This window comes from Perna viridis, chromosome 1, assembly GCF_037379345.1.
Source record: "Perna viridis isolate PV_CMFRI_1.1 ecotype Kerala chromosome 1, ASM3737934v1, whole genome shotgun sequence".
In the NCBI taxonomy this organism is placed as follows: Eukaryota; Metazoa; Mollusca; class Bivalvia; order Mytilida; family Mytilidae; genus Perna; species Perna viridis.
The window spans coordinates 50,732,744-50,755,941 of NC_142445.1; the positions used below are offsets into that span (position 1 = coordinate 50,732,744).

The 23,198-nt window shown below is 32.8% G+C and overlaps 2 protein-coding genes across 2 annotated transcripts; both read left to right on the forward strand.

The window, feature by feature from the left end:
• Positions 1–13: 13 nt before the first annotated feature.
• LOC148629230 (acid sphingomyelinase-like phosphodiesterase 3b) lies at positions 14–15,890 on the forward strand. Its single transcript, XM_088546499.1, has 6 exons — positions 14–167; positions 6,008–6,218; positions 9,500–9,747; positions 10,433–10,596; positions 10,962–11,142; positions 13,524–15,890. Exons 1-6 carry the CDS (start codon positions 104–106, stop codon positions 14,183–14,185), a joined length of 1,530 nt encoding a protein of 509 aa, XP_088402625.1. The 5' UTR covers positions 14–103; the 3' UTR covers positions 14,186–15,890.
• On the forward strand, positions 3,721–4,513 carry LOC148629231 (uncharacterized). The gene has a single exon (XM_088546512.1). It carries the CDS (start codon positions 3,864–3,866, stop codon positions 4,434–4,436), a length of 573 nt encoding a protein of 190 aa, XP_088402638.1. The 5' UTR covers positions 3,721–3,863; the 3' UTR covers positions 4,437–4,513.
• Positions 15,891–23,198: the final 7,308 nt, after the last annotated feature.

Sequence of the window (23,198 nt, forward strand, 5' to 3'; positions counted from 1 at the left end):
CCTTTGTGCAGGTCTTCTGTACATTGAGATTCGAATCGTCGGTGGACTTTGAAAACAAAAGGAGCAGTAGACGAAATATGTAGAAAATTTTCCGTGTTCAGTAATGAAGCTCTATTTCTTACTTGTCATCTATTGCAGCTATGTAAGATGCAATGTTGTGAACACAGGTAAGATGACAGACTCAACTGATCAGTGTTTGATAGATAATGTAACTGTGCAGTATAACTTGTTTCAGGCACACAACTTTCATAACGACATAAGCCAAAATCGCTAATATTTCCTTTTTACCGGGACTGATAAAATATCTTAGTAATATTCAATCCCAGCTCTATATATTTAAACAAACTTTTACCAATTTCCACTATTTTTTTTTCTTTTTTGGTCATGAGTTAATGACACAGACTGTGAAAGTGTTCATAATTAATTTCCCTGTTTACATATTCTAAAGTTTTCCATGAATCGATGACCTCATTTTAGTAAGGATTTTTATGGTAATGACATGTTTCTGTAGGTGCTATGGATGTATCAAAATCAGTTAAATATATTATCTCCTCAATAAGGCTTTCTTTTTTTTTTCAGGTGGAAAATTTTTACTCCTTGGCTAATCAGTCATTCTTGCGTAAATGTTGCAATCAAAACATATTCATGTCACTTCATTTCAACTTTGTATTGAATAATAGGGACAACGAAGGTGTTAAAGAAAATTTTGTATGAAATGTCTGCCATTGCCGAAATTTGAACCCAAGATTGTACCCATTGATGGACTCAGTGCAAAAATATGTTACTTTGAAATTTTACTTTTGAAGTATATTACTTTAAAAAATGATCATCACTCTTGTTGCTAAAACCCTGTTAATGTATGTGATGATGTTTTGTTTACTCGATTATTAGTAAACGTTACATATTAATGAACATTTGATACTGATTTTAGGTCAAGTAAAATGTATATTTGGACAAAAGGAACAATAATTCATAAGTAAACAATGTTAGCTGTCAACAAATTTTTAAAAATCATTAAAATAAATTATGTCGTGTTTAAGAAATTAAGGGCAGTAACAGAGTTTTTGACCAATTAACCACATGCATTGTTTTAATTGTCTGTAAGGGTTAAGTTATAACACCAAACTATTGATATTGAAACCATTACTATTAATCCAACTTCAAAAATCTATAAAGAATATGAAAAAAATCATCATGTATTCTATTGTGCGTAATGTATAATTTACATAGCGGAAAGCCAAATCCCAAAACCCGCTAAATATGAATGAGTAATGTCAGGGGTTTGAGGGAGCGAGGGTGGACTCAAAACCCTGACTTGGGAGGATGCCTGTAGTAAAAACCTAAAAAAATATCCTTATACATAATTGTTATGAACATTGCATTTTATTGTCCATTTGATAACCCCCTTACAATTGAAATACTATATGGAATAAAATTGGATTTGTTTGTTGGTCTCTTTATACAAATGATTTTTGCATAGTTGTGTTAAAACTGTGATTAATCATCCTCAACATCACTAAATCTGTTACGGATATTAGTGAAATTACCAAGGTTTAAAAACGCTTATATTAAAATTTCATAATTCGTTCAAGGGACATTTTCTTCAACTTATACAGCATAACATTGATTCAATGATTTAAATAAATAATGTTTACAGTAGTAGATATGAAGAAAAGTATAAAAATCAATGTTATGGACATTAATGTATATTGTTATGGACATTAAAATATTTTGATTGTCTTATAAAACACTTAAAAATTACAAAATAAACAAGTGTAAATGTCAGTATTTGTTTTGTTTTTTTTGTGAAAGATTGCTGATAATGAGATATCAGTCATGAACAATGTTAGTACTATGAAAATATCATGACAAAATTGTTACACCTAAAATCTAAAGAGACATTCCAAAAGACAATTTTGGAACATATTGTACATATAATTATTTATTTTTCAATGGCACTGACAAATGCAGAAAGACAAAAGGAATGGCGAGAGAAGCAAAAAAAAAAAGAAAACAAGGAAGCATTTCTAGAAAAGGAATGAATACGACGAAAGGACAGATATGTTCACACATCAGGACTACCAAAAAAAGAACTGGAAAAGAGAAGAGCTGCAATCAATAAAGCCGCGAAGAAACATTATAAGAAAAAGAAAGAACAAGTAGCCATACAAAACAACACGCCAAGTAGCAGCCAGACTACCAGGAGCAAGAGCCAAGATGTTCAGCATTTACCATTAATAATTAAAATGCCTCTGCCTAATCGCTCAAGGGGAGTCAGAAAAAGGCACAGTTTAGCATTGAGAAAAGCATACAGGGAACTGGAATCATTGCGCTCCCATACCAGTATGTTGGCAAAAAGTAATAGACGATTACAGAAAAGGATAGAAAGAATGAGAAAGAAAAAAATCAGAAACCCAAGAGACTGAGAAAGATGTACTCCCAAAAACTGCAGATTTGATACCGAGAAAGAAAAATAGCATTGAGATGCAAAGAGCAGGATTAATCGGTCGACAATATCAAGGAATGAAAAGAAAACTCATGATGGCAAACACATTAATAGAAGAAGTCAAAGGCAAAAGAAAGATAATATGCTTTGAAAACTGTCATGTAAATTAATTCAGAGATATCGTTGTGTTACATGATTTAGTAAAGAGATAAACGTGAGTCGTAGAAGGGTTGCAAGAGCACAAGCTGAGAGAAAAACAAGAATAACTAATGGGAATCAAATTCAGAATGAAGTCTTGCAGTTTTTGGAGAGAGAAGATAATAGCATAACATTACCTGGGAAAAACGATTTCAAAAAGACAGTGATATTAAGCAAAAACGCATCCTCACAGATTATTTGCATAATTTACATGTAAAGTTTCTCCTCGAAAACCCAACTCTAAAAGTTTCACAATCTGTGTTTTATAAAATGAAGCCAGCCCACATCTTGTTTGCAAATTTTTCATCAAGAAAAACATGCCTGTGCACAAAGCACCAAAATGTGGCTTTGAAAACAAGATGCTTAAGACGTAACGGAATACAAGTACCAAAGAACCCTGATGTCTTTATTAAAGAATTCTAAGATAACCAAACTGTACTTTCAGCTATTGATGAAAAATGTCCCAATGAGATAAAAAATTTTCCATTGGAAAAGAGTTCAGGACAATGAAAAAATGTGTTGGAAAGACATAGAAGAGAAAGTGGGTAAAGAAGACTTCAAAGAATTATTGAAAATTGAACTTTTAGCTTTCAGGGATCATGTAGAGCATGTAAGCACACAGTACAGAGAGATGAAAAGATGATGTAAAAACCTTCCTGATGGTCATATTTTGATTTGGATGGATTTCATGGAAAATTACGCATGCTCCTCGGTTAAAGAGATTCAATCGACTTATTGGAATACTTCCATGATTTCACTACACACCATGGTCGTGTGCTTTCCGAAAAGTCATAGCAAGAAATTACAAAGTATAATAGCAGTTTCTGACCTTATTCATCATAATGCAACCGCAATGCATACAATTTTGAAAAAAACTATTCAAGCTGTCAAGGCAGATTATCCGGCAATTACCAGTGTCCATTGCTTATCAGACTCACCAACCAGCCAATACAGAGATCATTACATTTTCCAATTTCTTTTAAACCATGAGCAGGACTTTGGAATCAATCCAGGTGGAACTCTCTGGAAAGTGGACATAGAAAGGGCCGTGTGATGGTTTAGGAGGGAGTGTCAAAAGGTCAGCAGATATGGCAGTCAAGCAAGGGAAATGTAATATCCAGGAGATTTTATTGCCTGGGGGATGCAAACCGAGTCTACAGGAAGCAAGGTGTAGTATTTGCTTTACACACAGGCAGACTATGATAACACAGCCTCTCAAATGTCAGAAAGAGAAACCCCACCCAGTGTTCCTGGAACAATGAAGTTGCATGCTGTTGTTCCATCACTTCAATCTCCGAAGAAAGTATTCATACGGAACATATCATGTTATTGTCTAAACTGCATGTTAGACGTTAACAGTACAACAGGCACAGGTTGGGAGGCATGCGCAGTGTCGAAACAAGTTGGTAATAATGACCATACGAACAATGGTGATCTCCAAGAACCACAAGAACAAGAAGAAATAGGCCAGAATGAAAAGGAACGCCAAACAATAGTACCAAAGGAAAACAACTTCGTTGCAGCAATTTACGACAAAAAATGGTACATCGGAAGAGTAACAGAGATTGACGAGGAAGATGTCCTTATCAACTTCATGTGTAGAGCAGGCAAATATGATGATGCCTTCAAATGGCCAACTAGAAAAGATGAGATCTGTGTCGATCAAACGAACATTTTATCAATTTTAGATGAACCAATACCTCACGGAAAAATGAAGAGAATATTCAAAATAAAAAACAAAGTTCTTGAACGTGTTGAAAAAGAATTTGCCTCAGTTAGAGATGAACTTTAGACATATTATTGTCCATAACATAATACTGTAATGTCCGTAACAGTGTTTTTAAAGAAAAAAATTGACAACGATTATCACATTCAGTGCTAAGATAATAAAACAATGACCATAGAAACTCAAAGCTGTTTATATTGACTCATCTTGAACCTTTAAAAGGTTTAATTTTGAAACATTGATGACCTATAACACTGTTCGTTTGTTTTCGAAAACTTCATGCATTTGTGATAATGACATTATAAACATTTGTTTTTGACATTCTGCTTTCAGATATGGAAATTTATCAACATTTAGTGGTTGTTTTAACGTTAGTAAGGAGAAATAAATGTTTTGTTAAAACCATTTACATTTTTTAGAATTTGTTTAATGTCCGTAACAAATATAGGTTCCTGTATATAGCAGCCTATATGCTGAATTTTGACATAAAACTTGCAATGCTGGTAAGTAACTGATATTTCAATGATACATCTAGATTGGAAAGGCTTCAAACTAACGATACGACGATTTTAAAAGACTTGGTCATAAATGGAAACATTGTACAATATTTTTTTTGAAAAAGTCAAATTTGTTACCTTTATTCCGCAACGTCTTGAAAAATATGTATTCTTTATTAGCCTTAAATGTCTCAGTTATTCATTGTTGAGGTCTATAGATTTCAAAAAACTTATTCAAAACCACCACCTAATACAAACCTTTCGATTTTTCTTGTGTCTTTTATGTTGAGGGTAATGTCCATAACGAATTTCAGGGTACCATTAAAAAACATCATTTTTTGGCAAATTGACAGAAGATACGTGCAAAATAAATTACGTTTTTTTTACCTGATATGTATATGTTTTTCATGGACAAGATTGTTCCTCTGAAACCTAGCATTCAAGTTCTGGTGGTATATTTTTATGTGTGCCATTTTTGAAGGAATTAGTGACATGCCAGTACTGGAGTACTAATATGGCCTCAATTTCACCACAAATTTCACTCTTACAAACAGATTTACCTGTGTTTGTAGAGGACTTTTAAGGCATAGCATCCTATAGATGTGAAAATATTTAAAATTTTGTAGGGTGGGTAGGTAAGAAATTTTTTTATTTTCATTTATTTTTTTTTTTTAATTTTGAAATGAAATAAGTGTGACACCAAGATCAGAATACAATAAAAACTTCAAAATGTAAAATCTGTAATGATTTAACTTATAATAGACTTAGTTAATGACCAAGAGCACACTCACATGTGTGTTTACAATCAATTCTAAATACATTTATAAATCACCAGTATTTCTAACTGTTTCTTTTTTTCATTACTAATAAAAACTTTTGGGTAGTGGGGTCTGATGGAGGGTTGGTAAGGGAACCAAAAAATATAATAGTTTTTTTTGTTTTTTTTGCCTAATACGCTTGTAACCTGGTTTGCCCAAGGAAAATCAATTATCAGAAAGTTTATAATTAAAAATTAAATTAAATTTTAATATTAGACTATTGTGCTATTTCTTTTCTTTTACTCCAAAATTTTAAGTTCTGTGATGTACATTTTGTAGCTAAGAAGCTAAAACAAAGTCTTTTGAATGATGCATTTTTCAGGCTTTTTTTGGCAAGTAACAGATTTTCACTATGATGCTAACTACAGTGCTGCAGGAGATCCAAAAGCAATGTGTCATCAAGGCAACAGTGGTAACCATGTCAACAGTGTCTTTGGCAACTATCTATGTGATTCACCTATGAAACTGATTGTATCAGCAATAACTGCTATGAAAACATTCCGCCCAAACCCTGATTTTATTTTTTGGACTGGGTGAGTCAATTTTTAAAGAATGATTTTTGACAGCTTTGGTGATCAATTTGATAGTTCTTAGAATATTACAGAGATAAAAACTTGGTCCTTAAAAATATGAAGTTTGAACATCAGGTTATGGTAAGAGGAATGTAACTCAGCACCCTCAGCATGAATGGTAAATATGAAAATTTTCTTTTGTTTTTATCATGTTTATGGGAATGTAAGGACTAAGACCATAGCTAAGGTTTTGTTTTGTTTTTTTTTGGTGAGGCAAAAACAAATTCTGACAGGGGTAAGCTATAGGATAAATGGTGCATAATTCTGCGTTCTGTCCATTTCCTGGTACTTATTTAAATTTTAAAATGTTGGTATTTTTGGCTTGATTATATCAATATTGATGAAGGAAAAAAATGTTTCAATGTCTAAATAAGTATAACAAGCTGCAAGAATTTAATTATTATGTTTGCCTTGTTCATGTCAGATTATAAATGTAGTCTGCTAGTGTATAAGTCAAACAGTTTAGGAAATAGATATAAAAAAAATCACAAAATTGAAAGGGAGTACAGGATCTCAAGTTTTAACTTAGTTTGAATTATAATGTGATGATTAATTTGTTCCCTTTTCAGTGCTACATAATTTTTTTATTGACATCTCAAAATTCCAAACTTTTATGCATTTTGCATCAAAAATTTGAATATGCATGCAAATTTGTCTACAAGCGAGTCCTAAGAGAACAATTAAGCAGAACGGTACAGCTACAAATATATCAGACATCAAATTCCTGCATTGATACAAGTTTTATGAGCTTACACATGAAAAATGAAATCATATTTGGTCCAGAATTTGGTGAGACAACTGTCTCACTTGTCTCAATGGGTACTACAGCCATGAAACCATTTCCTATACCTCAGTCAGAAATTTTACACAGATGTAATATCATGGCTGAAAAATGGATTTTGGGTAGGAAATGACTATACATGTACATTATTTAATATAGATACCTGTATCTGAACATAGAGAAAAGAAATTATTCATACAAAGTAGAGATTATTCGTTACCAAGCTTTTAGTTTTAATCATTCAATATACTCCATATGAAAAATAGGAAAAAAGCATCACTGGATAAACCAAAATGGTTTAAATGGTATATTTGTAGAGGTGAAATGACTCACCAATGAATCATCATTGCAGATCGTTGTTCAGAACGATACTTGTATCCTTTATTATGTCCTGAATTTTTATACTAAGATTTCTTATTCTATCCCCAATCCAGTTTTCTGCTTTACTGGTGCTGTAAAACATAGTCATTGACATTTATGAGGACATTTTGCTTCATAAACTTTGACTAAATATAGACTGTCTGCTGTTTATTGAAAGCGATTCTGGCCAATTTTACCGGTATATGACATTATATATAATGATATTATTGTATCAATAACTTGTTGCTTCAAAGTGTTATGATATGTATTGTATCAAGAACTCAGCTCTAGTTATTTGTCATGTTTTCTTTTTTAACATCTGCTATAATGACTGTAAATAAAATGGCAAAGTACCAGTAGTACCTACTAAATATCAAGTTTGGTTTAAAATGGAAATATGTGACTTGTCTTGGATTTATGTACTTGTTGAAGAAGTCTATTACATGTAGTGGTAAAAAAAAACTATTTGTCACCCCAATTCTCACATTCAATGGCAGTACCAGTAATATGGAATGGTGTCTTGTTGAAATCTTTCATAAACAAGTTATTTTTATCCTTGAGGATTACATATTTACTCTTTGTCTTTGACTGTTCTTTGCCGTGTGGCATCAAACTTTTGATATGGTAGAAATTTATACACAATCTGTTTGGGAAATCAGAGCAAGAAAAATGAATTGCAACAAAAAAAACAACAAAAAAACAAACAAACAAAAAGTCACAGGGGTGTTGCTTCATTCTAAAAAAGGCCTGATTAGAAATTATTTATAGATTTTCTGATTATTTTGAAGGCCATATTGATGAACTTCCATTTTTTTTATTTTCCTTTTCGTCTTTTACCATGTTCTGTACACATGAAAGTTAAAAAAAAATAGTTGTTGGATAGGTTACTTTAGTTGTTGGATAGGTTACTTACATGCCTATTACCTTATAATACCTTAGAATAATTTTATATTATTAGCTTATAGTATAAAAAATATAATGAATAGATAAAAGTACATATTACTTTATTGTTTTTGTCTACTGTTGGATTTTCCTATAATTTATCAAAGATGGTTTTGATTAAATATACTATAGCATTTAAATTAGATAAATTTGCTTTGGGAATACACGTACTGGTAATTGAGCCCTTTTTACAAACTGGTCTGTAGAATTTCTTTCATACTTTTTTATATTTTAAATTGAAAATTAGGTTTCACATTTGATTTCTATTAAACATTTTCCTGTCATTGAACATTCTCCCTTTAAATATGTTTTAGAATAAATGTTTGTAATTATTGCCCTGAAATCATCTCAATTTTTGATGGATTGCCTTCAGACTTTGATGAATGATTAGTAGCAATAAGAACTTGAATTGATTGATATTCACAGAAATCAGTAAAGGGAGCCACTTTTTTGAATGGGGACTAAGTTAAAAATCAATGATTTAACCTTGTTTCCCAAAAAGCACCTCTATTTTTTTATGGATTTTATTTACTAGTGAATGACAAGTAGCAATAAAGACCTGAATTTGATTGATATTTCACAGAAATCAGATCAGGCAGACCACTTTTTATTTGGGTATAGGGATTGAAGTTTTCAAAAGAGTGCAAATGTGTGGGTGTGGGATATTGTGAGCATGCTCTCTAAGGATTTTTAATTTTACCATGATTAAAAGTTGTAAAACATACTTCTAAAATCATTTGAAAGTAAAATTTTTACAACATTATCCTCAAATAAACTTAACTTTTTCATACCTTAATGTTTTGTTACATTTATCCTACATGTATCTTTGTTTATTGTATACATGAGTGGAGTGATTTTCTGATTATTTTGAAGGCCATATTGATGAACTTCCATTTTTTTTATTTCTCTTTTTGTCTTTTACCATGTTCTGTACACATGAAAGTTAAAAAAAATAGTAGTTGGATAGGTTACTTACATGCCTATTACCTTAAGTTATAAGATTTACTGAATAACCTTGGTACATCATGGGTATATCATACACAGGTTTCTTTTTACATGATACATGTAAAAATACAGTATATACACCAGTACATATACTAGTACACATACATGTACATATACCAGTACATATTGTCAACTTGTACTTCTTTAATTTCAGAGACAGTGTTCCACATGTGAAAGACAGTGAATTAAATGAGATGAAAATTTATTACAATGTTGGGAATGTGACTGATCAGCTGTTGAAGGCATTTCCATCTACACCTATCTATCCTGTGCTTGGGAATCATGATGAATACCCTAAAGATGCCTTTCCAGCTGTTAATACAACGTACTATTCCAATATTCTGTCTGTTAGTAACTGGTCTGAGTTACTTCATCAATCAGAAGCTGAACAGTTTAAAGTGGGTAAGTGTAATGGGTCTTTGTTAATTGATAGTCTCAGTAGTCAAAAATCAGAAATTCTAGTTTTCATCAATCATTTTTAACTTAAAATTTGCGGTCTTATAATTTTATGACTGTACACCATTGTACTCCAAATTCTTGATGGAGTTATTCAGCAGATCCTAATCTAGACATTGAAAACAACGAGAAGTTTTTTGTAAATTCTTTTTGAAAATAACAATTTTGACATTTTAGTCTACTGTATGTTAAATATATTACAAAAACTTCTCAGTGTGACCCATACAAGGTGAAAATTTTGCTCATTTCTCTCTCCAGATTAGGCCCTGAGTTATTTTCCTTTGCAACATTTTTTTTCAATAGTCAAGTTAATCATGCAGAACAATAACCCTATCATTTGGAATTTTATGGTCAAACAGGGATAGTGTATAGCTATAAAGCACTCAACTATATGTAAGGAGATCAGGGACATAACTCCTGAAATCACTGATATATTTGTATCATATTCAATTTTCACCAAAACCTATCAAGCTTTCATTTGAAACAGAATGAAATCAATTCAAGCTACTTTGATGCTTACATGAGATTGATGTAAAATGCTGAATACAAACGTTCCAATGATTTTTAAGAGTTGTGTTCTTTAACTTTAGGTCTACCTCCTTCATGAGAATTATAACTGATATAATTACAGGAGGTTATTATAGCACAGAACTTAATACCAACCTGGTAGTGTTAGGACTGAACACTAATCTGTATTATGGATTTAACCCATTAACCAATCATAGTGTAGATCCTGCTGGACAGTTTTCATGGTTAGAGAGTCAGTTGAAACTTGCAAGGCAAAACAAACAGAAGGTAAGGATCTTAAAACAGTAAAGCACTGTCCACTTGACAAAATTTACAACATATTTAGACAGGAATAGAACCAGTGATCCTTTTGTTTTTGTTTTTATTTTTGTTTGGGTGAGTTTTTTTGGTTTTTTTTTGTCCCTCTACCTTGTCATACATGTTTCGGTTAATATTGAAGCTGATGCTTACTTCATTATTTTGAAATGAAAAATATAAATGTCATTATTATCTGATGCAGACATATTTACATCAATATTTCATTCTATTGTGAAAACAGCTGAATTTTTAACTTCTGTTGAAATTATTTACAGGTAAATTCAAATGTACTTAAAAACATGTGTTGCATTTTAACCCAGCTTGGCTATTTTCAGGTCATGATAATTTCCCATATAGCTCCAGGCATGTTTGAACTGACTTCAGGTCTGATGTGGTTCAAACTAAGATTTAACGCAAGGTATGTTAGTATACTGAAACAATACAGTGATGTGATCTCAGCACAGATCTATGGACATGAACATACAGACAGTTTCAGGATCCTAAAGGATAACGATGGTAATTAACTAATTTTGTAATTAATTCTTGGATTTTGATTGACCAGGTAAACAAGGGTGCAATTCATCATTTCCTGTTTGAAATATCACACCTTAATGTCCAGAAATCATTTGAAAATTGTCCATATAATTTGCAATTATAAAGAAATTATAAATTGAAGTTCCATTTCATACATTGATGTACATTTCCATCTTGAGCCTTTTAACAACTTGTTAGTGCAGTCTGAATGTCATTATATGGTTGGAAAATAGTGTCAGGAAGAAGGTGTGCAAAGTACGTTAAACAGAGCATTATTTAATTTAGGAATTACTTTCAGTTATTGATTTAAGGAGGTAGACCTTGGGTTAGGGATACACCTCTTACAAATAATTGGTACGTTTGTATTCAGTAGTATACACCAATCCCATGTAAGCATCAAAGTAACTTGGATTGATTTCATTCCATTTCTAATGAAAGCTTGATAGGCTTGAAGAATTGAAAATGATTCAAACATATCACTGATTTCAAGAGTTATGTCCCTTATCCTAGGTCTACCTCCTTAAATGAAACAATTTTGTGCTGTCTGAGAAACGAGAAATTAAAATGAAATATCTGCACAACCCATGTAAGGATTAATAAATGATGAAAAAAAATCATGTATGAAAAACAATATCTAAATATTGGTGGCACTATCTAAGAAAGTTAAGGTATTTACCTGTTTGTGTAATTTTTTTTACATTACAATATTTTGAAATTAAAAATGTTTAGTGAGCATATTCACAATACCATATGCCCACATTAGCACTCTTTTAAAAAAGAACTTAGTCCCTATTCCCAAATAAAAAGTGGTCCCCTTTAACTGATTTCTTTTAAATTACATCCAAGATTTTATTGCTTCTTACTATTCACAAAAGTTTGATCATTATCTATGAACAAATGGAGTCACTATCGAAGCTTTAATAACTATATCTATTAAAAAGTGGTCTCCCTTTATAACCAATTTCTGTGGAAATCAATCCCATCCAAGCATTTATTAATACCAACTAGTTAAGTAGGTTTGAAGGAAATGATTCCAAAAAAAAAAAAAAAAAAAACAGATATGCTATCCAGATCACAAACTTAAATCATTAGCTTTTAACAAAGCCCCTTCTCAAAAAAATGGGTCTGTGAAAAATGCTAGTTTTTGTTGCTTCTAATCACTGACCAAAGTTTGAAGGAAATCTGTAAAAAAATATGGTATGGCGCTGATGTAGTCCAAGTCATGGCTTCTGTTATCCTAGGCTGTAGACACTTGGTTTTCATATGACTTTAAAATTAGTTTCTTGATCTTGATAAAATGTTTTTTTACAACAAGGTGCCAAACCACAAAAGGATGGTTGGTATCAACTTTTGTGGCTATAGCCCCAAACATTTTTGGATTAAGGGCCAAAAAGAGGCTAGAAACAAGCATTTCATAAAATTTCATTGCATAACCCTAGTAAAGGCATATATATTTTTATAATATTGCACCACAATATTATGTTCCTTAAAGTAAAGGTTAGACTTTTTTGATTTAAGGGTTATGACCTGAACCAAGTAAGAAGCAAGTGTTTTGTCTTGTTTCTTAGTAGTTGCCTAAGTCAGAGTGAGAGGACTTCAATTGAATTGTACCAAAAGGTTACATAGCACAAAAGGAAAGTTTTGATTGATTTTTGGGTTTATGGGGTTATTATCCTTACTGTTTTCAAAAAGGGGCCATAAAGAAACCAATAGCAAGCATTTCATAAAACTTTCAACTCAAATAAGTATCTATCCCTCCAAAGTCAAGCTAGGATATATATTTTTAGGGTGATTTCTACATCCAGGCCAAAAATGGCACAGAAACCAAACATTACTTTTCTTGTACCTTGACAATAACTTGAGTAAAGGTTAAAGTATCTCTATGAAATTGTATTACTGGGTTCCATATCACAAAAGGAAAGTTAAATCGAATTTAAAAAATAATATTGTTTGAAATTCTTCCATTTTCAGCTGAGTATTAATAAACATTTAATCAGAATTTGAATTAGAGAGCTGTATCAGGTTTGAAGTTGTGTCCATATTTGTCCCAACTGATCAGGGTTCAACATATGCGGTTGTGCCCCACATAACATTTTATTTTTTGTTTTTCATTCAGGAAAAAGAATTTTTACTAGGTATTTGATTTTATAGATATAATAATACTGATCTGCAGGTGTCCAACAGAGATAAATTGTTAACAAGGAAGTCATCTCAAATTTTAATGTTGAATCAGTGACATTGTAGTTTCATATACTATTTTACTATTGGGATTTTTTATGGTAAGATGACCTAGATTTGTTTGGCATAGCTTGGTATCGTATGAAAATTATAACTATTGTATTATTGTATTAAATCTGTTCCAGGAAATGCAGTTGGTACATTGTTTCTAAGTCCTGCAGTCACTCCATGGAAGAGTACACTCCCAGGTGTCGGATCAAACAATCCAGGCATCAGATTGTATGAGTACAACAAACTAACAGGGGAGATAACTAATTATCATCAGTACTTCCTCAATCTATCTAAAGCCATCGAAACTGGGTTGGATCAGTGGGAGAAAGAATATGATGCTATACAGGACTTTGAATTGGACAGTACAAGCCCTACATCTTTCTTGTCAGCTGCCATGTCATTTAGACAAAATCAGCAGCTGTTTAAAAAATATTTGCAATTTAACTCAGCTAGTCAAAATTTGAATCCAGTTTGTGATGACAAGTGTCTTAAAGTTCATATCTGTTCCATTACAGAACTTCAAATCGCTCAGTTTAATATGTGTCTCAATTCACCATACCCAACAACATCATCAGAACCTCCTTGGCATTCGCGACCACACCCCCATCCACACCCCCATCCATACCATGATAAACCTGTTCCTAGGTACATGGTAATTGTAATTTGTACTCTGGCTGCCATGGTGTTCGTAGCTGCTGTTGTCATAGCAATAATCTGTATTAAAAGACAAACAATATCTATACCACATAGATATAACAGGTTCAACTCTCAGCTTGGTAAAGGTCCTATCAACTAACTTCTCTGAGTGGATCTCTAAGAGCTGGTTGTGATATTCTGTAACATTCAATACTCAATTCCTGCTTACAATTATATTGTATCAAGCATGTGGCCTCAATTGTAACAATATAACTATATCTGCTACAGTTAAAAAACAACCCTCTGTGTAATTAGAAAAGTAATCAGAGTAGTTCCAATTGAAATTGGCCTTATATCCAATTATCTCTGAATAATAATACGATGTTGTCTATAATCTTACAACATTTTGCCATAATTTTTGAAGGACTAATTATTGATTAAGATATATTTTTTGATATTTTTTGTATGATTGAAACTTATCTAATTATATAATCAATTACTGTATACCACCTGTAGCATACTTTATCTGTCCAGTTTGTCACAGGGGAGATAATTTCAGTTTATAGTCCTATAAAAGGCAATATATATAAAGTAAAACATTACACATGTAGGGAAAAAATATGATTTTGAATGGAGGTTTGTTTTGAAAAAAATATATATATTTTGGTGGTTGTGTGCATTTTGAAATATGGTTCATTTGGGAAAAAAATGTATATTCTATTCATCTGGGACTGTAGTCACAATGGTAAAAAATAACAGGAATAATACAAAGAGGACAGTAATGTCCTGTTAATGTGATTTATCAATTTTTAGCTCACCTGGCCATTGGCCATGTGAGCTATTGCCATCACTTGGTGTCAGTTGTTGTCTTCATTAATAATTTCTTCAAACATCTTGGTCTCTTAAACTACTGTATAGATTTGGATGAAACATATGATGATTGTTCCTTAGAGTATCCTGCACAAAATGACCATTTGGATTTATGATCTGTTTAAAAACATGGCTGCTGTTACTAAAAATTGAACATAGTGCTCCGACAGCAGATTTTTGCATATATATCTCCACAACTGTTAGGGTAAAAGTATTCAGCATGATGAGATCTATCTGTCCTCAGAAACTACTGTACAGAAATTCAATGAAAGTTGGTATATATGTTTTATAGGGTATCCTGAACAGACTGAGCATTTGGATTTTAGATTGGTAATAAAAAATAGCCACTGTTACTAAAAATAGAACATAGGGGTCAGACAGTAGATTTTTGCATACATCTCCAAAACCATTAGGTTTAGTTGCTGAAATGATCCTTATTATAAGGTCTACAAAAGTCTCCAACAGATCAGAGTTGTCAGACAGATCCATGTAAGAGTTATTGCCCTTGAGAGGTGTAAAATGACTTTTTTTATAGTTTTCAACCAATATCTTGAAAACTATGATAGAAATAGATAGAATGAAACTTTCAATAGCTCAAATTATTGTTATTATAAGGCCTACAAAATTCCCTAGGGATTAAAGTTGTCAGATGACTCCATGTAAGAGATATTGCTCTTGAAAGGCAAAAAAAAATACAGTTTTAGCAGTTTTCAGCCAATATCATGAAAACTAAAATGGATAGAATGAAACTTTCAATTGATGAAATGATCCTTATGATAAGTCCTGCCAAAATCTTGTGGACTCAAAATTGTCGGACAACTCCTTGTAAGAGTTATCAACCTTGAAAGGCAAACATTAAACAGATGAGCGATTGAGGCTCCTGGGAGCCTCTTGTTTAGACTTTATGGTTAATTTTCTATATTGTGTATTTGATCGATTTATTTTATAACGACGGTGCTCATGTAAATAATTACAAATAAAATTTTATTTTTGTAGCCATTTTGTTTAGTTTTTTTATTGTTTTGAAATTAAGTGCACAAAATTTTCCCCTTCAACTAAAAATAGAAAACAAAAGTAAAGTTATACAAGCACATTGATTCATATAATAAAACCGTTAAAGACTTTCATCTTTGATATAAGTCACCATAGTGATTTTATATACTCTCAAAAATATTATACTATACATATTTATATGATAGTTTTCTGTGTTACCTGACCTCCATAAAGACAGTTTTAGATCTAGTAAAACCTGACTTTGTTGATCTCCTATGAGATAAAGGTTCAGGTATGTTAATGGATGAAATTTGACCCCTTAATTTCCTGAAAATTGATGTTCGAGTCAAAGCAAACTTTTTCTTGCTGAGCAAAAATGTTAATTGTATATACATTTTACGTAATCTGTTCTGCATATTTAAGTCATAATCATTCAATTTGGTCAAAAAAGCTGGTCTTTTTAATTTTTTTTTTGGTCCGTGCAGGTCCGGGTGTCAAAAGAATAGGCCTGCAGCAGCACTAAGCTTGTCGTAAAAGGCGACTAAATAGTGCTCAGAACCCTAGCCGGGGGGCTAGGGCGCTCTGCCCACAGAGCAACTGGGTTGTGTGCCCCAGGTGGTGGAATGGGGTACCCCTGGTGTGTTACATGCTGGGGTTGTCAGGCTATAATACGGAAAACCTGACCGCAAACCATAGTGGTGCACCGTGTTGGGAAAGATGCTACGTTCCTCGCACGTTAAGGAACCCTACAGTGATATTCTCTCGGAGTAGGAACAATAGGTCTCCGCCACAGGAGGCTAAATTGCCCGACCCAAACCACCTCTCCCTATTTCCAGTGGCAATCAAAATTTGTCGACCCAATTATCCTTGTGTCCCATCCCATTTTTCATTTCATCATCATTTCATGTTCATTTTACCATCCACTTCATGTTCATCGCCTGAAGATAGCTGAAATGTTGCTGCTCGGGCGTTAAACCCCAACAATCAATCAATCTAAAAATTTTCAAAACCAGGAAGTAAATTATTCCATTCCACATTAAATACAAGTATCTGTGTCAATGTTGAACCATGTAAAATCCTGATATTCTGAAGCATTTTTTATCAGAATTCCAAAAGATCTGGTGGATTACATTGGTACAGGCATCACAAATTTGAAAAAAAAAATATCTATTTTACAAATAAGGAAGAGGTGCTATAAGTCCATTGAAGTAGCTTAATAGTAATTTATCTTATATCTTGTATATACTTAGACATAATATCACTAAATTTTTCAATGGTAGCGATTAAACTATAGGGCAACTTTTAGCTACTTTTGCAAAAACCTGAGTTTTTCTCATCAAGAATTAACTTCAAAATTCTAATAGGGTAATGCCGTTCTTCATTGAGTCCTTAGCAAAAAATGTAGATTGATAACATACTATTACCATGCTTAGAAATTCAGCATAGTAGGGGACCAAACACATCCCTTAATGTATTTCGTCCTGTGTAACAACACTGGTGTGAAGTGCAGAATTTATAATAAAAACAAAACCTTTAATAACAAGGATGATATTTAGTAACAGAGAAAGTTGATATTATAATTGGAAGTTGGAAAACATTATATGCTAGCCTTCCAAAATTTTGAAATATAATCCTAATATTATGTAATTATTTCTAATAGTATGCCTACTGAATGTGATAGGTACTATAATATATAAAGAATATGGTAGATATGAGGGAGAGTTTTATTCACCTATGCTTTTTTAACAAAGGCCAATTTATTTGGTTTTTGTTAAAAATATCAACCCTGCAGTCTAATGTTCTTGGTCACAATTATTTATTTCACATGTTTTACATGTTTTATTAAATTAGCCACAGTAAAAAGAACTGATCAAACTTTAAAGGATGACAAATCTACCAGAAATGAGAACACTTACAATTAAAAAAAAAATTGAGACATTGAACTAGCACTAACCCTTTACCCCACCGAAAAAAAACCTAAAATAAAACGTGTTCTGTTGTGCCTTGGTGACATTTTTTTTTTAATTTTAAAAAAATATGAAGGCTTAAAAGCTTTAACAATGTTGTACAAATTATATAATTTTTATACCGGACGGGAAAAAAAGGTGCGGTGGTATATTGGTATGGCACGGTCATGGTTGTCATCCGTAGATATTTTGTTTTTGTGCAATATCATTAAATGTGGTTGATCAATCGTTATGACATTTTAATTTGAGTTTACTAGCCACTAAAAAAAGGTTCCTATTTAAATTGGATTTTGTGGCCTCCTTTGTAGAATATGGATCCAAAGAGGGTAAAAAAGGTGATTTATAAAAACCCATGTAGAATGTTTGTTTTCAATCCGATTTTCATTATTTGTTTTAAATTGTGTTCCTTATTTAGTTCTGGTAAAAATGTGTATCAAGCAGTTTTGATGTGTTTTGGACTGTTTTCGAGTTCAAAGGGGCCACACTAAAAAAATCGACTTTTATTTTTTGGCCAATTTAAAAAAAAATGTTGGATTCCTTTGATTTTTTTAATCAGATTTCAAATATCTCTTCAGGTTTTCGAGTGAAAAGGGGTCAAAGGGGCCACCCCCCCCCCCAAAAAAAAAATACTTTTAAGCTCACCTGTCCTTGAAGGTCATGTGAGCTTTTGTCATCACTTGGAGTCCATCATAGTCGTCGTCGTCTGTCGATAGCTTTTCTTAAAAAATCTTCTCTATAACCATCAGTGGATTATTACAAAACTTGTTCATCCTTTGGATATCTACTTCAAAAATTATGTACATTGTGTACATCTTGCGTAAACAGTCGCCCGTGCTATTTTTAGCCAAGTCAACAATTTCTACAGGACGATGATTGTGATTTACCGTCTATGTACTGGATTCCTAAACTTCACAAGAATCCATACAAACAACGTTTCATAGCTGGATCTGCAAAATGTACCACCAAACCTCTTTCAAAACTTTTAACTTCTATACTCGCAACTGTCAAAGAGGGTCTACAGTCCTACCACAACACTTGTTACTCCCGTAGTGTTATTAATTCAATGTGGATCCTGAAAAATTAGAAAGATCTTTTGGAGACAATCAGTTCAAGACTATTATCTGAATATAATAGCATTAAAACCTATGATTTTTCAACACTGTATACTTCTATTCCCCATACTCAGTTAAAATCCCGACTTAAAAACATTATACATCGTTGTTTTTCCAAAAAAGATGGTACACCTAGATACAAATATATAGTTCTTGGTAGAGATTCCTCATACTTTGTAAGAAATAATTTCAAATCATCTTCCAAATATACAGAGGAAGATGTTTACAAAATGCTGGAATTTTTAATCGACAACACATTTGTCCAGTGTGGTCTACGTGTTTTTCAACAAACTGTCGGCATTCCAATGGAAACAAATTGTGCTCCTTTACTAGCTGACCTATTCCTTCACTCTTATGAGGCTGACTTTATAGCTGATCTGATCAGAAAGAAAGAATATTGTTTAGCTAGATCCTTCAATCTCAGTTTCCGCTATATAGATGACGTGTTATCTTTAAACACGTTAATTTCGGGGATTTGATACATCGCATCTACCCAAAAGAACTTGAGGTAAAGGATACTACAGACACTGTGAAGTCAGCCTCATATCTTGACCTACACTTAGAAATCGATGGTAAAGGAAAACTATTGACCAAACTTTACGACAAACGTGATGACTTTTCATTCAGAATTGTTTACTTTCCTTTCATCTGTGGCAACATTCCTTCGGCACCTGCGTATGGAGTTTCATATCAACTCAAACGTTATGCCAGAGCGTGCCGAAACTACGCAGACTTTTTGTATCGCGCTAGAACTCTAACAAATAGGCTTCTGGAACAGGGTTATGTTGCTACAAGATTGAAGTCATCACTACAGAAGTTTTATGGTTGTCATCATGAACTCGTGGATCGTTATGGTGTATCCTTCAGCACAATAAAAACTGATTTATTCAAGGGGCATAGTTTTCCTTTCCTCGCTTGTCTACCCCGGACTTGACTTTTTATGAGCAACTCGGCGGGTGTTTCTAGAAAAGCAGAGGACGCTTACCCTACCGGTGCACCTGGTCCATGCTCCCAGTTTTTAGTGGAGTCCGAGTTGCTCATTTACATTTGTTACTTTGTATGTATGATTTTAGTTACTTTATGTTCTTTGTTGTGTATGTCTGTTTTCCATGTCTGGTCTTTGTCCCTGGATTATATTCTTTTGATTACCGCTATAACCTTGGTTTCCTAGATTACTCCTACATATAAACAAAAAACTATAAGAGATATTTGAAAATAAATGTGACCTTCCTACTTCAGTTTGATGAGTTCTACTGAAATTTCCACTGGGGCAAAGTTGTTGGACAATCTTTATGACAAGTCCTACAAAAGTCTCCTTCTAGTCTAGTCAAAATTTTCAGATAAATCCCTGTTAGAGTTATTGCCCTTGAAAAGTAAAACATGGCATTTTTTGCAGTTTTCAGCCATTATATTGAAAACTAGAATAGAAAGAAAAAAAATTCAATTGATGAAATGATCCTTATGATTCTTTTTGGTCCAAGTTGTCGGACGACTCCTTGCCAGATTGATTTCCCTTGAATGGCAAAGACTGACTTCTTCGTAATTTTTGGCCAATATATTGAAAATTATGATAGATTAAGAAGATTGATGAATTGATGAAATGATTCTTACGAGAAGGTCATCAAAGTTGTAGGACGACTCCTTGTTAGAGTTATTGCCCATGAAGGGCAAACATTTAACAAGTTGAGCGATTGAGGCTCCTAGTAATCTCTTGTTTATTTTCAGTCCGATTATAAATTTAATCTTAATTGCAGGAGCGGATACAGGATCTCAGGTTGGGGGGGGGGCGTAAATGGAATTAAAGAAAATTTGTGAAAAAAAATCAAGATTTTATTAACAAAAGATGTTTTTTTTCAATTTTTTTTTTTTTCAGTTCTAAGGGGGGCGTACGTCCGGCACGCCCGTCCTTGGATCCGCGCTTGAATTTGATTCCTTTTGAAAATCCCTGCCTGCATTCAGATAACTTCATATGTTTGTTAGGTCAAAGGGGCCACACACGCCCCATAATCGACTTTTTTTGTCCGCTTTCAAACAAATTCGAAAATCTTATTGGATTTCATAGGAAAATCCCTGCCACACCCCAAAAAATTAACTTTTTTTGGTCTGATTTTGAAACTTTTATTTGATTTTCAAATTTTGTGCAATTGTGTCTAAACCAGTTGTGTCCATAATGAATTTTAAGTCCCCATGCTTGATTGTGTCAAAAACTAATATTGTGTCGACGCTAGGGTTCTATCACTTCAGTCGTGTCATGCTGTGCCCTGCAGTTTTATTGTATTTTTTTCAAAGGGCAGTAACTCCCAGAAAAATTATTGGCCTACCCTTCTTTCTTACTACTGCTAGTTATTGATATGGCACTCTTTAGCATAAATCTGATGAAAAATACAGAAAGAAAGTAGGTGATAGAGGGTTTACAATGTAGTATGAATAAAAAGAAACATATTTTACTAGTTCAAAAAGCAATGACTCTTAGAAAAGTGATCAGTCAGCACCTTGTTTCGCACTTGCCCAAGATATTAGTGGTTATAATCTGTAGTATAAATCTTATGATAATTCATACAGAAATTTAGTCCTGATAGTGCTTTCAGTGTCGTACAAATGGAAGTACAAAGGGCATTAACCCTTAAAAATGATCGATCATTACTTCCTTTAAACTTGTCCAAGCTAGTATAAATGTTATGCAAATTCATAGAGAATGGAAGCAGTTATAATGGTTACACATATTGATAAAAAAAGCAAGATTTTCTAATTTCAATGGGCATTAACTCTTACAAAAATAATCGGTCAGCATCTTATTTCGAACTTTTATGAGTGTTGCAACTTTTAAATAAGTTTTTTGAAAATTCAGAATATTTAGGCAGAGCGCTAGTAAAATTGTCCACACGGACAGTTGCTTTTTCTCGGCACCGCGTTGTGTCGGAGGACGAAATGACGGAAGGCCTTTTAAATGAAAGCATGTAAGCATTTAGATGCACACGCGCATTTATTCCCGCACCTTTTTCCGGCTAAAAAATAAAATGCGTCAATTAAAACAAATAAGCGAGATTTGAAGAATGGCCAAACTGATTTCGAACTTAATTTTTGACCTATGAATATAAGAAAATTCGCATATATACAGTATCTTCGTCGAATAGTTATGTAAACTTATAATTCATTTTAATTGGTGGGCAGCAATCTACAGTGTAATGTGCATTGGCATGAAACATCAATGTCGTAAATAAAGAAAAAAAAGCTGTAGAGCTATTTCATACTTAAGTTAAAGACTAACATGCAGAATGTACAACAATAACTTACCTTTAACAGTCTCAGTATTTCCTAACTCCCAAATGGCTGACGGTGGTGTCGTGAGGGCGCCACTAGTTACTTGGCACCGGTGTATAATCAAAGCTATGTAATGATTATTCCACAAGTGCCAAATAAAATGCATGCGCTATCGAGATATCATACAATATGTGAACATTCCTAGAACTGTCTTTCGGCATTATCTGCAAAATAAAAATGAAATTTGATACAAAAATCGAAGATCAATTTTAAAGAATTTAAAATTTTATTAGTTGCAATCGATCTCGTATTACTAAAGATGGAATCATATAGAGAAAGCGACAGTGCATGAAATAAGTTGGGTGCAGAGGAGTTTTTTTCTATACAAATGTCTCCTTTTTTAACTAAGGAATAAACTAGTATTCGTTGTATACCGGTTACAGATTCATTACATTAAACTAATTGGGAATTAAACAGTAATATGAAAAAGTGTCCTACGTGTACAGCGGACATACCGATTAAACCGAAAAGCCTGTCTAAATCAGACATTCTTTTCAATTTCTTCTTGTAACTTTATACGTATTTTGAACCTGAATAATCAAAACACTTGTGTAAACCAATCAAATCCCACGGTTCAAAAATGGTTCGGTTTAGACAGGTTTCACTTTGTTTATCATTGTGATAAATCCATTTGCATTTTAACACTTAACATTTTGAGGCAAAGTGGAGTGAAAAAACTAGTAGTGATGAGTATCTTCTCCGATTGCAGGAACACTAGATTAAAAATTTAAACACGTATTATAGTTTAGTTACTAACACTTAATCACTTAGACATATACGTATTCTTTATTTTTTATTTTTTTTTTATAATAACATGTATAACAGGTTAAAACATGAAATGTGAGTCTACAATCGCGATGGTTTCAGATATCTTGATACTACTGTATGCTCCGAGTCATCCACACTATAA